Below are 17,696 nucleotides of genomic sequence, written 5' to 3' on the forward strand. Positions count from 1 at the left end.
GTAATACAGACACGTTCCCAAATGCATACTTGTCCACATTGGGGTTTGGACTCAGCTGTCTATTTCATTTTATGAAAAGCTAGAAAAAAATAAAATCAACAGCCCTTAACATCAATAAGTTGACCTCCTAACAGGATGAGCCCCAGGTCCTGCCCACACAATTTTATAATGTCTCGCCCAGCAGGCACGGAGATGCGGTTTTACAGTGCTGTGTGTGTGTGTGTGTGTGTGTGTGTGTGTAACATTTTAATTCACAGAGAAGCAATGACTAGATGCCTCTTGAAAGCTCCCCTCTGCTCTACCACTTTCTATTTTAACACTGAAAACTCAGAAGGACCAAGGGTCAGAACTAACTCACAATAGCACCATTTCCTAGACTCTTGGGATTAGATTCCTTTCTGGTTGGAGAAGGCAGGGACCTAGCCTCCAGCTCCATGCTTTCACAGGCCCTGCTGAATTTCAGCAGGAGTGGGTGGTTTGCCTTAGCCTACTTCTGCAGCAACATGAATTTTTCCCTGGGAAGAGTTAAAAATATATGCCTTACAAAATGAAGTTGGTTGGCCACAGGTGAGAGACCTGAGGAAGACGGTTTTCCGGTGGTGAGATGTGACAAACCTGTAGATGGTGGGACGAGTCTGGGGAAATTTTCCCCTACCCATCTCAATTCAAGTCAGAGGAGAGTCTGATGCAGAAGCACGGCAAGATCAAGGAATACTGGGAGACATAACCTAATATAGCAATCCAAACACCAATGCTCTAATGGTAGCTTATGTGTTTAGGTCCACCAGTGAGTCTGCCCTGGATAATGCTGGGATTTAATGAGCCCTTCTAATGATTATAAAGATTATCCTCTTGAATCTAGACATTTTAAACAACAGAATATTTGCTATCACTATATTTTACATGGCACATATAACCATATAATTACTAGCACTTACACAGCAAATATTGTAAATACACATTCTTGGAGTCGAGTTGGTAATTATACCGATGTTATTCAGAAGAACAAAAATTAAGCACTTTCAACTTGCACTTTGGGGGACTTCAGTCCAACCCTTTACTTCACAGCAAAAGGATAACCCTTTAATTATGTAATAATGCTTGGCAGTCATATGGGCCAAGAGAATCACAGGGCGACGTCATGGTCAAATTTGTGGCCTGTAAAATAAAGTAATACATAGTATTCTCGTTTCAACAAAATATAAGAGACCATATAAAAATATTTTCCAATTTGGAATCTGAAACATGAAAGCTGGATTTTTTTTCTTTGTATAAAAAAGAAACAAAGTAACGGACTAAAGTTTATTAAGCCTCCAAAAAAAAAAAAAATAGATATATACGTATCAGTTTAAGGAATGCAGTGAGAGAGTCAGCTTCCCTTTTTGTCCAGGCTCATTGATGGTGAGCTTGTGCTTTGATCCTAACAAAGATAAATGCACAAAAGTGGAGGAAGGTCAGTGCCTGAAACCTGAACTACATCGCATCTCTAATAAGACGACTAACTTTACAGTAGTGCTTTTAAAAGTGGTGTATCAGATTACTGATTGTTTTTTTCTGTTCCTCTTCAGGCAACTGCCGGAGATGAATTCCAGAAGCACCACTTTCGTCTTGAGTGATGTTTATTTAGTGCAATGTCTTCCTTCTCTCGTTCCCTTTTCACACGCTGGTAGTGGTCTTCCTCCTTCAGGTACCACACAGGGGGCCAGCGGTGCCGCTCAAAGTACTCCTGATTGTCTGGTGAAGGAAAGACGCTGATGGTTACTCCTGCTGTCCACTAATTGTGCCTGGTGCTTCAGATATCCTCTCCATAGCCTGATGTGGCAGAGACTATGAGTAGCACCATCTGCAGATGGTGACACTAGAGTTTAGAGAGGTAGACTCTCTTGCTGACAAGTCCTGCAGCTGAGCACAGAGAACCTGAACCATTTGATTTTAGAGTCTAAGCTAGCTCCCAGGACCAGCCTCCCTAGACAAGGGGGAACCAACAACCTCACCTCGGTGCAGCATGGGACCCTGAACTCCAGTCCACCTGAGTCCCCCATACAAGTCATTCTCCAAAGAGAATCCCCAGACTACCGTTCCTGTGACTGCCAGGCAAGGACTTCTCTATGAGATGAGTGAGCTCCCTCCCACTGCATGGAAGGTGCTAGCTACTTCAGTCAGGTGGGGAGAACTGGATGAAGGGGGGACCTCCCATGGTCTTACCTGCAGATTTTGATTTGATTTCTTTGCGGAACTTGGAACAAACACTGTTGTAGTTGGTGCAGATGTGGTGCAAACACCAGGCGGCCAACTGGTTGGCATTGTGAAACTGCAGAAAAGTGACCAAAATGGGGATCAGATTCTTATTTTCTAAAGTGAGGCTACAGAGAAATTGGAAGCCATCATAAGAAATGCAGGGCCCACAGAACTGATTCAGGAAAGCTCCTGTTTTGACCTCCATGTTTTGACTTTGGCCATGGCTCTGATGCCCGCCAAGGGTAGTGTTTGGCACACCCTCCCTCACCCCCACCGTGACAGAGATGCCCAAAATAATCACTGTATCACATCGTTTTTTAAAACAGGCCTCACCCTTTTGCTCTCCTCCCGCCACCTGGCCTCTAATGATGAATGGCCCTGCCCTCTGGAAGGCACCAGCCAGCAGCAGAGAGCAGCGATGTCACCTCTGTTTAAGGAAGCCTCCGCAACGGAATACTCCGTGTCACATGTCAGAGCTCAGCTTGCTGGGGCCAAAGATCAGAAAGACGAGACTGGAATGCGTGACTGTCCTATACCTGTCCTCTGGTTACATAAGAGGAGCAAGCAGTCTGGGCAGGGTGGGAGGGGGACAACCACTCCATCTTTTTATTCTGAGCAGATGCTTAGGGAGGTAGCAGCTGAGGTAGGAATGACTGCAAAAGATCTGATGCTCAAAAAACTAACAGCCATGGGGCTGGGGATGTAGCTCAGTGGTAGAACACTTGCCTCACACCTGTAAGGCACTGGGTTCGATCCTCAGCACCACATAAACATAAATAAATAAAGGTACTGTGTCCATCTACAACTAAAAAAATATTTAAAAAAAAAAACAGCAGCCAACTCTCCCTCTTATCCTATTACATACAGCATGGCACCCCTCGCCCTGCCCCTCATGCAGATGTTTTATTGGCCATAGAGACCTGAACCCCTGTGGCTTCTATCTCCACTGAGAAGGTCAATTGAAAAGCCCAAGTTCTCAGAAACCTCTCAAGAAACTGAAGATCACAACTCCAAACATTGGAGAGAGTATGACGTTGGTACCTCCAGCTTCTCTTCGATGTTCAATTTCTCTCTGAAAATGACTGGTAGTGGTGAGCCAGGTTGGCAAGTGCCAGCTCCAGAGAGCCAGCTGATGGCCTAAATTTCTTCCCTGCTCTGAGTCCAGTGACTTCATATTACTACATCCAGTTGCACCACAGAAGTTGGAAAAGGCAACAGATCAGGGACTCACTTGCCCCCAAGGGTAAATGTTAAGCTCTTTCCAGCTCTTTACTAGGTTAAGATTAAACAAACCAGCTAAGGAGACTCCATCCTAAACTCTTTCTGCCAAGGGCTTAGCATAAGCAGATTTCCTTGCAGGATGTGTGTATGTGTGTGTGGGAAGGGTGGTAGGGGGAGGGGACGGGCTGGGGACACTGAGCAAACAGACATAAGTGCAAATTATGACCTCAAGTGAACTGGTCCTATATGAAATCCTGAGTCATTTCATTTTTCCTAGGAGGGACACTTACTGAATAGAGCACAAGTCTTAAACTGTCACCCAAATGGGGAATGTTTCAAAAGACCCCAAATTTCAAACCATGGTAGAGGGCTTACTGTTTCTACCACAACAGATGTCTATCTTCAGTTTGGATTGTTGTTTATGTTAGATTTAATAATCTGGATTCATGGCTGTTTCTCTCACTTGCCTATGATTGCTCCAAAGGCAGGGAACCTACTATTTGTAATGTATACACCCTCAGCCCAGGGTGGTGCCTGGTACTTGGAGAGAAAATCACAAATATTTGTTGAATGCTAAGTCAGAGTGAGTAGGCTGTCCTAAGTCCTGTTCCACCTTCTAACATTTTGAACCTGAGCCATCTCCTGTGGCCACAGCTGAATGGCCTGAGCAACACCTGCCACATTGCACCTTCCTCTCCTTGAAACCACCTCCTCTCCCTCAATCAATTAAATTACTCAATTTAAATACTGTTTTAAATTGCCTGACTTCAGACTTATTAAGCCACTGCCCGAAGACAGAGAGTAAGAGAGTGAGAATGAGCACACAGAAAGCCAAACTCAAGCAGAAAGACGGTAGAACTTATTCATTCCTTCAGTGGAAAATTCATTGTCAATCAGTCCAAGCCAGGGACTAGCATTCTGCCCATGTGCCTTTCCTCATGAGAGAGCTCCCATTCTCCAGGGCTCTTTCCACATTCTCTTCCACTTAATTCTCAAAATGATCTGTAAGGGGGTGAGGTTGTGAATTACATCCACACTTCGTAGAGTAGAGGATACTGAGGCAGATTAGCTTCGTGCCTTAGAGAAGTTTTTGTTGATAAAGCTGAAGCTGGCTCTTGGTCTTCTCTGGAGGAAGAATGCAAGTATGTATTGGGATTATGGATATTGATGTTAATAAGTACTGATTTTAGAAAACCCCAGGAGAGCTTCAGGGAGCTGTTCATTAATGTGTGTGTGTGGGGGGGCATTATAGGGCTTCATGGGATTTTAGAAACTGTTCAAGAATTCAAAGAAGGGAGACAAAACCTCCCCCTATCTTGCTCCAGAGGTTCTTCCACATGTGAAGACAGTGCCTTAGGGGACAATGGGACTGGTGTGGGGGTGGGGTCCTTGTTGTTTTATCAAAGGAAGCCCAGCAGGCTGAATGGTGCCTTGAAATGTAAAACTCTCAGATCTTCTCCATCTACACAGGGGGCCTCTGTGACTCAGTGGTGACATCTTTATTTAGACAGATGCAAGAGTGGAATGTTTTATCAGCATTAAATGAACGGATTGAACATACTTAAGAGGTGAAAAGCAAACTGTAACAAACCTGGGCCAATTCCAAATAGGAGAGCACTTCCCCATCAATGCCCACGCCACTCATGGCGGCCTTGGTCAGCTCCTGAACAGCATGCTGCTCTGGGGAAGAGAGAGAGGGCCAAAGAACGTTAAAACTGTGTTCTGCAAGCCAGACACCTTGACTGAAGGGGCTGGGCTGGGACCAGTTAAGAAGAGAGGAAATATGGGACACGGCTCTGGGCAGCCATCCAAACTGACCAGGATTCTTTTAATATGCAGCACTCTGGCATCCAACCATTGTGCCAACATCCCTGTCGTGTTTGTGCTTCTGAATTAGCCAGAATCCTCTAGACCCGCTCTGTCTTATCCAGGATGGTAACCACTGGCCATATCAGACTATTTAAACTTAAATTAATTACAATTAAATAAAATGAGAAGTTCAGTTCCTCACTCACACTGGGCACATTAAACACTCAATGGCTACACATGCCCTCAGCATTGGACAGTGTAGGGTTAGAACATTTCCATCACTGTGAGATAGTTCTCCTGGACAGAATGGTTCTAAAATCTTTCTAGAATCCTCTAGGCCCATTCCTAGCATCAACGTTCCTGTTTGACAGTTTCTGCGCTGACACGGCTCTCATTCTCAATAAGCTCTGACAGTGAAGAAACTGAAGGACAGGAAAAATAAGTCTATGTGGGGAATTAAAAATGTGGATGCGTGTGTCTGTATCAATAGCTGTAGATGGATAATGTATTGTTCAGCCTCTTGGATTATAAAGATGAGAGAAGAAACAAAAAACCCAAGTTGGGAGGGTCATTTCTGCTTGGGAGCTTAAGTCCAAATCTTGTAAGCCGAATTTAAATTGGTGTCTGGGTTCGGCTGTTTCTTGCCTCTGTTTGGGCTGTCTGTGGCCTCTGGGGTTGATGTGTGTGACCAGGCTTGGCCCAGTATTTCTAGCTCTTTGATGTTGATGTCTTCTCAGGCATTGTACTTGGTCTTCTAGCCCAATATATAGACAGATCTCATTTTATTGCACTTCACAGAACTTATGTTTTTTTTACAAATTGAAGGTTTGGAGCAACCCTGTGTTGAGTGAGTCTACTGGAGACATTTTCCCAACAGCCTGTGCTCACTCTGTGTCTCTGTGTCACATTTTGATAATTCTCAAAATATTTCAAACCTTTTTATCATTATTATATATGTGTGCACATATGTATGTGTGTATATATAAATCTCATAATATACATTATATGTGTATGTACATGTATATATGTGTGTATATATAATATTATTATTTTTTGGTATGGGGATTGAACCCAGGGACTTAATCACTAAGCTACATCCCCAGCCCTTTTAAAAGAATGTTTTATTTAGATACAGGGTCTTGCTAAGTTGCTTAGGGTCTTGCTAAGTTACTGAAGGTGGCTTTGAATTTGTGATCTTCCTGCTTCAGCCTTCTGAGCTGATGGGATTACAGACATGTGCCACAGCACCTGGCTATTACTGTATAAGTTGATGATGATCTTGGATAAATTATCTTTAATGTTACTATTGTAATTGTTTTGGGGTGTCATAAATTGTGCCCATAGAAGATGATGAACTTAATAGACAAATGTGTGTGTTCTGACTGTTCCACTGACCGATTATTCCTGTTTCCTCTCTCTCCTTGGGTCTCCCTATTCCTTGAGACACAACAGTATTGAAATTATACCAATTAATAGGCTTATAATGACTTCTAAGTGTTCAAGTGAAAGGAAGAGTCACACTCTTTATTTATTTATTGTTGTTGGTACTGGGGATTGAACCTAGGGGTACTTCATACAGTAATTTTTGAATTTTGAGACAGGGTCTATATTGCTGAGTCTGGTTCTCCAATTTGTGGTCCTCCTGCCTCTGCCCCCTGAGTCACTAGGATTACACTCCTGAGTCACTAGGATTACACTCCCAACTCCTCTCACTTTAAATCAAAAGCTAGGAATGGTTAAGTTTAGAGAGGAAGGCATGTCAAAACCCAAGAAAGGCTGAAAGCTAGCCTTCTTATACCAAACAGTCAAGTTGCAATTGCAAAAGAACAGTTCTTGAAGGACACTGCAAGTGCTACTCCAGGGAATGATAAGTAAGATAGCCTTATTGCTGGATCTGGAGGAGTCTCAGTGGTCTGGAGAGAAGAGCAAACCAGCCACAACATTCCCTAAGCCAAAGTAAGGCCCTAACTCTCTTCAATTCTGTGAAGGCTGAGAGAGGTCAGGAAGTTGCAGAGAAACGTGAAGCTAGTGGAGGTTGGTTTATAGGCTTAAAGGAAAGAAGATGGCTTGATAATGTAATAGGGCAAGGTGAAGCAGCAAGTGGAGCATCCAGAAGATGTGGCTGACAATCGATGACTCTGAATAACAGGTTTGCAATGCAGACAGAGCAGCCTTTCATTGGAAGAAGATGCCATCTAGGGCTTCCATAGAGAGAAGAAGCCAATGCCGGGATACAAAGCTTCCAAGGACGGGGTGACTCTCTTATTAGAGGATAAAGCAGCTGGAGATTTTAAGATGAAGCCACTGCTCATTTGTCACTCTGAAAATCATAAGGCCCTTAGGAGTTACACTAAATATGCTCTGCCTCTGCTCCAGAAATGGGACATCATCTGGATGACAGCACATCTGTTTACAATAGAATTTATTGTTTTTAGCCCACCATTGAGACCTGCAGTTAAGAAAAAACAAGATTTCTTTCAAAATATTAGTGATCACTGGCAATACACCTCGTCACCAAAGAGCTCTAATACAGATGCTATTTTAGTCAGCTCTTTTACTGCTGTGACCAAAAGACCTGACAAGAACAAATAGAGGAGGAGGACTTTATTTTGGCACTCGTGGTTTAAAAGGTCTCAGTCCATGGACAGCTAACTTCATTCCTCAGGGCTTGATGTGAGGCCTAACATCATGGCAAAGGGTGTGGCAGAGGAAAGCAGCTGGGGACATTGTGTCAGCAGGCAGAGATAGCTTTGCTCAACAAAGACAAAATATAAACCCAAAAGGCACACCCCCCAGGGACCCACCTCCTCTAGCCACCCTCTATCTGCCTAAAGTTACCACTCAATCTACTTTTCAGGACATTAATTTGCTGATTAGATGAAGGCTCTCATAACCCAATCATTTCATCTCTAAATCTTCTTGTATTGTCTCATGCATGAGCTTTTGGGTACCTTACATCGAAACCATAACAGATGTACAATGAGATTAATGCCACCTTCATGCCCAACACAACATTAAATTGGAAAACATTCTGGAAAGGATTTACCATTCTAGATGCCACTAAGAACATTCATGTTTCATGGTAAGAGGTCAAAAGAGCAACATTAACAGGAGTTTGCAAGAAGTTGATTCCAACCCTATGGATGACCTTGAGGAGTTCAAGACTTCAATGTACAAAGACACTGCAGATGGGGTAGAAATAACAAGAGGGCTAGAATGGGAACTTCTAAGAGAACTGCAGCCTGAAGATGTCACTGAATTATCACAATCTCATGACAGAACTTTAATGAATAAGGAGTTTCTTCTTAAAGACGAGCAAAGTGGCTTCTTGATAGAAACCTGCACTTGGTGAAAACGCTGTGTGCATTGCTCAGACGAGAACAGATCCAGAATGTCACAACGACTTAGTGAGGAAGAGGCAGCAAGGGGAGGACTGACTCCACATTCAAAAGAGATTCTACTGTGGGCGAATGCTATCAAATAGCGTCATAGGCTACAGCCTACTCTTCTGTGAAAGGGTCAGTTGATGCGGCAAACTTCATGGCCATCTGGTTTTAAAAAGCCACCACAGCCAGTTCAACCTTTAGCATCACCACCACCACCTTGATCAACCAGTAGCCCTCAAAACGGAGGCAAGACTCTTCACCAGAAATGAGATTACATCTGGCTGAAGGCTCAAAAGATTGTTAGCATTTTTTCATTAGGTATGCTTTTTGTTTTTTAAGACATAACGTTCTTTCATACTTCATAGACCATAGTAGATTGTAAACATAACTAATATTCTCTGGGAAACCAAAGCTTCACGTAGCTCACTTTATTGTGATATTTGCTCTACTGTGGTGGTCTGGAACTGAACCTGCAACATGTCTGAGATACACCTGTATCGTACAACCCATGCTTACTTTGTGCTCTGGCTTCATGTACCAGTGTGCATCTATCTGGTCATTGTGGCATCTGGAACTGAATGATTTCTTTGGCAAAACCCTCTTCAGCTGCACTGATAAACAAAACTATTTGGCACAGAATTTCCCAGAGAAGTCATCTGGGTTCTTTCATTTTAGATAGCTGCAGCATTCTTTTCTTTTGTTGGGGGGAGGTGGAGGCTATTGGGGATTGAACTCAGGGGCACTCAACCACTGAGCCACATCCCCAGTCCTATTTTGTATTTTATTTAGAAACAGGGTTTCACTGAGTTGCTTAGCACCTCGCTTTTGCTGAGGCTGGCTTCAAACTTGTGATCCTCCTGCCTCAGCCTCCCAAGCCGCTGGGATTACAGGCATGCACCACTGCACTCGGTGAGCATTTCTTGATATTTATTTAACACTGGCTTGCAAAGCATTTCACCCTGGAAACTGAATTTTAAATACTCTGCAAAGATATTCTAGACACTCTAGACAATACCTGCCAAATACTATCAATGATTAAAGTAATCATCCTGGGGAAGCAATATATTAAATAATCATAACAGTAATAACAACATTTAACAACAATACTAAATGTACATAGAAGTCTGGAGTTCACACACAAAGTTTTCTCTGGATAATTTAAAAAAAATAGCTTTCATGGAGAAATCAATCCCATGTTATCATTGCCAGTCCTAATATTTTAGCAAAAATGGCAATATTCCAAGACTCATCACAAACCTTGTTTGATGAATTTGACTCCAAATTACTTTTGGCCATTAAAAAAAAAAATCAAATTCATCCTCAAAGGACAAATATTTGGAAAACCTGTGGAGAGTTACATGAAACTCATATTTCTGAAAAAAGAAGCTGCCCCCTGCAGCCTGCTGAAGTTAGTGTTTAAAAAGTAGTACACTCAGTTGGATCTATGGCTTTAGGTATATTAGTAAAAAACTTGTTTTAAACAAATCTAACAGCAATGCTTCAGCTCTCTATTTAATTGGGGGAAGAAGTAGGGAAAAGAGAGGACTTTGATCTTCAGATGGTTTGTGTGTAGCAGAAACCTGGAGAACAGAAAAACTCATCTTTCCCATTTGAAGTCCTTGCCAGAAAGTGAAGTGTAGAGAGGGTGGGTTGGTTTATTCATTTGCTCTTTTTTATTCACTCAATTATTCAAGAAATGTTTATTGAGAGCCTAATAGGCTCAGGCACTTTTCCATGTACAGGGGAAAGGCCAGTGAATAAGACAGGCACTGTCTGTCTCTGCTTTCATTCTTCGTAAGAATCAGCTAACCACAGTAATAAAAATCCAGTTTGCTAATTGACACCTCTGGGGAGCAAAGCAGAGGATTTAAATTTTAAAAAGTTGACAAAGATATCTAAATGCATATATCCTATACAGACCTGCTTCAGTTTATCAACTGAACGAAACTAGGAATTGTAGATAAGGTTCTTGAAGCTAAGCCAAACCTCCCCTTTTTCTTTTTTCCCAAAATGAACTTGACAATGTCAGAACATTTTCTGAAATAGCTATAAGAAAACCACTTACATAATGCTTACTAGGAGCCAGACACTGTTCTAAAGACTTTATATATTTTAACTCACTTAATCTTCACAATAACTCTTTAAGGTAGATAATATTATTCCTGCTTTAAAAGAGAGAAAGCTGAGATACAGAACTAAGGTTCTATAAAGGACAAAGTCATTGGCCAGTAAATGGTGGAACCCAAATCAGAAACTAGGCAATTTGGCTCTGTAGTCTATACTTAGCCACTGCACCTACTGCCTCTTCCTTAAACACTGTGTCTGTGCACACATTATGATAGGATGTTGGTGACAGAATCTTTTTATTTCAAGTTCTGTGCCCACAAGTGACTCGGCATGCATAGAGCATGTGCCTCCAGGGCAGGGTCCTGAATTACCATTATATCTGTGTCACCTAACAGTGACTAGCACAAAACAGATGCTTAAAAAATATTTTTTGAACTGCTGATACATTTGATCAATTCATATCGCGGATATAAAACAGTCCTATTTGGGGGGATAAAAAATACCTTTTTATTCCCTGGAGCTCTTATTTTACATGTGATCTTGAAGAACATGACAGACCCTGTGCAAAGTCATCAGCCTTACCTGCAAGTGCAACCAAGTGTGGCAGGCAGAATCTGTTTGCCAAGGCAATTAGTTCCAGCGGATCCAGGTCCAAGTTAGGTGACAACTGCTTGGTATAGAGATAATCCAATACAGCTTGCATTGACATCTTGTTTATGTTTGGGAGATGTACCTGAAATGTTACAGGAAACACTCAATTCTGCAGGAGAAATCAGGGAGTAGGCTCATTTTCAGGCTATGTGCTTATAAATATCCCAACTGTGGGATTCGATACTGCCAAGTCTCAGATACCTGCTTTGAGGCTGTGCGTAGAAATCATTCAGTATTTATGGCTTTGAACATAACGGTTTGATTTGTGGTTGACAAAAGAGTGGAGCTACTTGACAAAGTCTGACTTGGAATTTTTAAATGGCTATTCAGATGTATAAATCAGACAAATGGGCTGAAAACGTGTGGTGACATTATGGGCCCTCCTTGGCAGGTACTGATAATACTCTACTGTGGAAGAAAGAAATCTAGAAACACGACAGATGTTGGGTGGGAGGGGGGCGCAAGCCATACTGTTGCTGACACAGGAGAGCGCCTGCTCTCTAAGATGTTGAGAGAGATGACAACCATCCCGGTTGCCACAGTGACTGGCTTGATTCTGATGTTCTATCCATATGTGTTAGCGCCATATATATGCTTTATTATTTTTTCCTACAACCACTTGGATTCAGAACTACTGGAACATTATTAGGTCTCAGTTGATTTGGAAAATCCAAAGGAATCCCTGCTGGGACATCTATGGGGAGTGGCTGATGGGGTCTGATGTACAGTCCTCTTGTCAAGATATCTCGAGGACCTGGAATTGTCCATATAAATGCATGCTGGAGTTTGCTGCCTGGAGGTTCAGTTTGAGACAGGTGGGCAAGGATGGAGAGGGATATACCCTCTTAAGCAGCTACTCTTTATTCCAGGTCCCCAACCAACTCCATGAGACAGACCCTGGCATGGTACATAGTAGTGCCACTAGCTTTTCCTACTGGAATGTTGATGATTACAAAAATTAACCTTTCTAGAAGGCCTCCTATACACCAGTCATTTTGCTAAGCTTTCTACATAAACCATCCAATTTGCTTTTTATCTCCACTCTAGGAGGAAGAGACATTATTTTTTACCAGTTTACAGAAAAGGAAACTGAGGTTCAGGGAGGTTAAAGCTTAGGTCCAAGGTCACAGAGCTATTAAGTAGGGACTGGGATTTAAACTTAGGAGTATCATTCTTCTAAAGACTGTTTTTCTAATTACTGTGCAGTACTTGAAGCCATTAACAGCAAGGAAGTAAAGGTTTGGGTTATAGAGCAATAATGTGCTGCATTTCACTAATAGTTTTTAAGAATTACATTTCTAATTTAAAAGGATAACAGTTATAAATTTCCTAATTCTGGTACTTAAACCTGTAGACAGTATATAAAGATATAAAGATCTATATCTAAATATGATTACATCCATATAAAACATGATTGTATCTATATAGTACACATAACTGCACCTCCCCCATATATATTTATTTCCCTCTCCACACACACACACACACATCTTCCGCATTCTACAAGGAGCTCATGGCCTATGGTTCCAGAATTAAGTCATAAAAACTTCCCATATTATTCTCCTTTGCAGTCACCAACCACCTCAGAGGGAGCATATATTTTCAGCAGGTAGAGTCATTCTTTATTATATTATATGGAAGGACCAGAAAAATTCTTGGAAATATTAAGAAATCTACACTCCCCTTTGAGACACAGCCAGTGAAAACCATATTTATGATTCCATAAATAAGCTTCATGGGTCATTATAATCAAGTTTCTTTCTTTGTGGGTTTTTTTTTTTTTGTTACCGGGGATTGAACCCAGGGGTGCTTAACCACTGAGCCACATCCTCAGCTCATTGTTTTATATTTTATTTATATTTAGAGATAGGGTCTCACTAAGTTGCTTAGGACCTTGCTAAGTTGCTGAGGCTGGATTTGAACTCGTGATCGTCCTGAGTCAGTCTCCCTAGCAACTGGGATTACAGGTGTGCACTATTGTGCCCAGCTCATTTCAAGTTTCTAGAACATCATATATAATAGAATTTGATTAATAAAAACTCTTATTGACATTATTATCTTAAAGCCATACACATACTGGGCCGTGTGAAATATTCAGATGTAGGAATGTTAGTTATCCCTCTCCTCTACCAGTTGCACCTGAATATAAATATCAATTGCCATTTGAGTGAGTCTAATACTGGCTGTACTTGTGTGTATGCTTACATACACATGTATTGATATGCACATGCATTTGTCTTATACAGATAATGAAGTTCCTTATGGGTGCTCGCACAAACTTGTTTCTGTGTATATGTAAACAGCAAAATTTCATTACTCTAGAATGATGTTTGGATTAGTGGTTTTCTAGATATTTGAAGATTAAGTTGTGAAGCTTCTAAGATTTGAATTTTTTGTAATCAAAGTATCCATATTTTACAAAGTGCTAAGTGCCATATTACTAATTGTTAATACAAGCTGCAGAGCTTCTGCTCGCTCATGTACAGGGACATCTGTTGCCTCTGAAAAGAATGCCTGAAGGGACAGGGTAAGAGTCTGGGGCAGGCCCAGGAATATGCTACTAAAATACTGTGCAATCTTTGATAAATCACTTACCCTCTCTGACTTTCAGTTTCCTCATCTCATATGGGAGGAATCTGGGATAGATTTTTAAAAAGTTTCTTCTTTATTGACACTCAGTTTTGAAAATATTTAAATTGTCTTAACACTGTTTGCTAAGACTGTGTTCTCTAAATCATGCCTTAAAGAAAAAAAATGCCCATTGGAAATACAAATATGAAAATGGACATCTTAAGTTAAAAGACGTTATTTTGGGCCACAGGAGATGACAGATTCCAGTGAGCAGCACTGCCCCACTCCTGCCTGTGTCCTCTGAGTGTTCTGATGTTTATAATCACCCATGACCTGCTGTTTCCTTTTTGCTTAATATGACGTGAACAAGTTTTGAAGTGATGATTCTTTTTGGCAAATAATGTTAGGGACCCTTAGAAATAACCATCAAATGAAAATAAAAACACTTTCAGAACGTGCATTTTTTTCCCCCTCTACTGGTTGATTTTTTAAAAACAAAGCCTGTTCTGTGACGTCCATATTTAAAATTAATTGTGTAACAACCTTTGATAGCACTTTAAAAATAATATGCATAAAGCTACAGAAGAAATTGAATACAAAGTTTTACATCCTACCGGCTGAATGTTGCTTAAAGAAAAAAAAATGAGTAATGAGGGGGCTGGGATTGTGGCTCAATGGTAGAGTGCTCGCCTTGCATGGAGGAGACCCTGGGTTCGATCCTCAGCACCACAGAAAAATAAATAAATAAATAAAGGTTTTGTGTCCATCTACAACTAAAAATTTTTAAAAAGTGAGTAATGAAAGAGAACATGCCATCCTAAACAATGTTGCATATTCTAGTTCAGTTGGTTTAAAATTTTAATTGTGAAGATTAGCTCAGACCATTAGGCTTATAATTAGAGATAGTCTCATACAGAATGAGAAAGCATTGTAGATCTAGAGCACTGCTTACTACAAGCCGGGCATGCATTTTTAATGAACCACTTGCTGAGTACCTCGGGGGAGAGAATTATGCTTACTGCTACATTAAAAGTAATGAGAAAAGATCTATGTAAGATATAGTGTTCTTGAATATTAAAGGACAAAAATGTTAAAGCAACAACAGGCATAATTCCTTCTGGATATGCATGTGCATTCTATTAATTCTCCCCCCTCTCACCAAATAGGCTGAACTTCATGGGGGAAGTCAGATTATCCCAAGACAATCAACAGTTAAATTATGGCCTAGGAAAACCAAATCCCAAGTGTGAAAACCAAGCCCCAGTGTGAAGACAGGAGAAATCAATTGTGGGGTATTTACAAGCCTTTGACCAAGTGCCTCTTCCCTTCACCTAGGACCACCATCATCTTGCTTTCTTAGTTTAGAAAGGGAACTGGGGGCATTTTCACTTATGTCTCTCAGGCACAAAGACCTTCGCCCCCTCATGGAAAGAATTTAACAAGAATACTCTGGGATAACAGTCTCTGACAGTTGTTGAGCATTTACACGTTCTAGGTGTCACATTTGAGACATTACACATGCATTCTCTTACTTTATTTACACTCTGAAGAAGGTTCTCTTTTCATCCCCATTTTATAGATGGAGGAAACAGGTTTAGAGAAGGTTGGTCACTTGCCCAAGGTCAAACTGGGACTAGAGTTCATAACTACTAAATGATAGTGTATGCTGGAAATAAAAGAAAGGGGGCAGGAAAGGGTGGAAATGGGTTTCTAGTGTACTGGCTAATGGAATTTTGGCGGACTTTTGGTGACTTGGTTCCATGGCCTTTATTTTTTGAGCTGGTTTCAATCTACACATACAGATTGACCTCAGCTGCTGTTCTCAGAGTTAAGTGACCTGATCTTTCCGGAGGGTGTGCTAAGCAGGTGGCCACCTCTAGTGCAGCTATTAACTACCCTGTAATATGTGTGCGTTCACGCTTGCTGCCAAGGTTTTTGTTTTGGTCACCTCTCCTGCACATTCTAATCTGGAGAAGATTATAGTCCATTCTGTGAAGGGATAAAGGGGATTAGCATTCGTGAGGTCAGCTCAGACAGTGTCCCTTTGTGCCTGGGTTCCTGACCTTGATCAACTTTTCTCTGCTCAGTTAACAGCAGGCTCTCTGCTGTACAATCAGCACACATTTGAGTGAGCTAGGAAAATAAGGGGAGCAGGCCTCTGAGCTCTTTATTTCTGGAGATTACTGAAGTCAGTAAAATGCCAATTGGATGAGGTTTCACTAATTGGTGCCCCCCCCTCCCCGAATTTTTCTTTGAAGTAAAGAATACCATCATCATCACAATAAGACTGGTGGCAGCTGCCCTTTGCTTATGCAGCGCTTTGCAAGGGTTGATTCTCACACCTCACAACCACAGTATGTTGTTATTATTGAAAGACTGAGCTCAGAAAGGTTCTAAGTCACTTTTCCGAGGCCACCTAGCTTGTAAGTGAAAGAGTTATGATTTGAGCCCTGTAGTCCCTTAATGATGCAGGCTTCATCACACAGCAGTAAGCTTTTTGTTGGTTCTGGGGATTGAACCCATGGCCTTGTGCATGCAAGACAAGCACTCTACCAACTGAGCCATATCCCCACCCCCACACTGCAGCAATCTTGGTAAAAGGCTCACACGTTTGATCCCTCAGGAGAGACTTGGATTAGTTACAAGTGAACACCTTCTGATTTATAAAGGCTGGTAGGTACTCAGAGGAAGGTAGTGAGACAATTCTGATGTCTTTTTCTCTTTTTCCCAAACAGCAGATGGTGGTTTAGGAGCAGCTGCAGTTTGTTCTGGAAGCAGGAGTGTGGCCTAGTGACCTTCTCAGGCCCAGCCATCCCAGGCTTGTGATTCTAGGATTCTGTTCCCTACTTGGGGATGCAAATACAGGCTCCTGGGTCATAATGGGAGTGCTCAGATTTCTCCTGTGAGCACCCTTTTTGAAAAGTTAGCTATTGTTTTCTGTGTTTCTTCTTAAAGTTTGGAGATGTGCTGAGATAAACAAAAGAAGTCTCTTAGGACAATAAACTTGATGGGGTGTCCCCATGTTGTTTTTTTTTTTTTAAAGATTCTAAAAAATAATTGCAAAACTCAACAAAAATGCTTGTTCATTCTGGACTAAAGTTNCCCAGGTTGAGGTTTCTTAAGGTCCCCTGGCTGGTTAAGGGCAGAACAGGACCTGGGACTTACTTAACTGAAGAACTCCTCACTTTCCTGAACTTCTAGACATCAGGTTCTGCCCCTCTTAATACTTGGTTTTGATAGTACTTTGGTGACATTTGTTAAAAAGGAACAATTGACCATGTCTTCACTGTCAAGGACAGGTGTGAGGATGAAAGGCTGAATTGCACGTGTAGGTGCTCGAACATGAGATGAATCACCCACAGGACCTCCTGACTGTAGAATTAGAAAAGGGTGGCTTCACCCTGTCTATTTCACGGAAGCAGTTAAAGACTGAAGTCATCTGGCTACAACATTTTAGATAAGCACACGTGCACACACACTCACAAGACACCACTTGTCCTGGAGGAAGGCACATACCTCACTGTTGGCGCTTTCCACAAACGAACCCCCAAACATGGCAGCCATCCACTCACAGCTACAGATAAGCAATGGCTTGTGGGCACTGATAGCTCCATCATCCAAGGTAAAGGTCACATCTGCCAAAGGATGGAGGGAACACAATGATGAGCTGGCTCTGCCCAAAGCTCAGAGTCTTCTGTTCCAACCATGTTCACCAACCGGTATCCCTCTCGCTGGCTCTTCTGTGGGTACTCA

At 41.7% G+C, this 17,696-nt stretch overlaps 1 protein-coding gene across 15 annotated transcripts in view; it reads right to left on the reverse strand.

The window, feature by feature from the left end:
* Nucleotides 1-801: 801 nt before the first annotated feature.
* Rhobtb1 (Rho related BTB domain containing 1) overlaps nucleotides 802-17,696 on the reverse strand; it is a 127,136-nt gene continuing 110,241 nt past the window's right edge. For 14 of the 15 annotated variants that reach the window (XM_048814387.1, XM_048814385.1, XM_048814380.1 and 11 more), the window contains 5 exons: nucleotides 17,460-17,578; nucleotides 11,304-11,454; nucleotides 5,051-5,139; nucleotides 2,206-2,311; nucleotides 802-1,734 (listed from right to left, as the gene is read on the reverse strand). In XM_048814387.1, the coding sequence (XP_048670344.1) occupies nucleotides 1,565-1,734; nucleotides 2,206-2,311; nucleotides 5,051-5,139; nucleotides 11,304-11,454; nucleotides 17,460-17,578 (635 nt within the window). In that variant the 3' untranslated portion in view covers nucleotides 802-1,564. The remainder of the gene's footprint in view (nucleotides 1,735-2,205; nucleotides 2,312-5,050; nucleotides 5,140-11,303; nucleotides 11,455-17,459; nucleotides 17,579-17,696) is intronic. The other variant, XM_048814393.1, reaches the window with a different exon arrangement.

The sequence above is a fragment of the Marmota marmota genome, unplaced genomic scaffold (genome assembly GCF_001458135.2).
Source record: "Marmota marmota marmota unplaced genomic scaffold, marMar, whole genome shotgun sequence".
NCBI classification, from domain to species: Eukaryota; Metazoa; Chordata; class Mammalia; order Rodentia; family Sciuridae; genus Marmota; species Marmota marmota.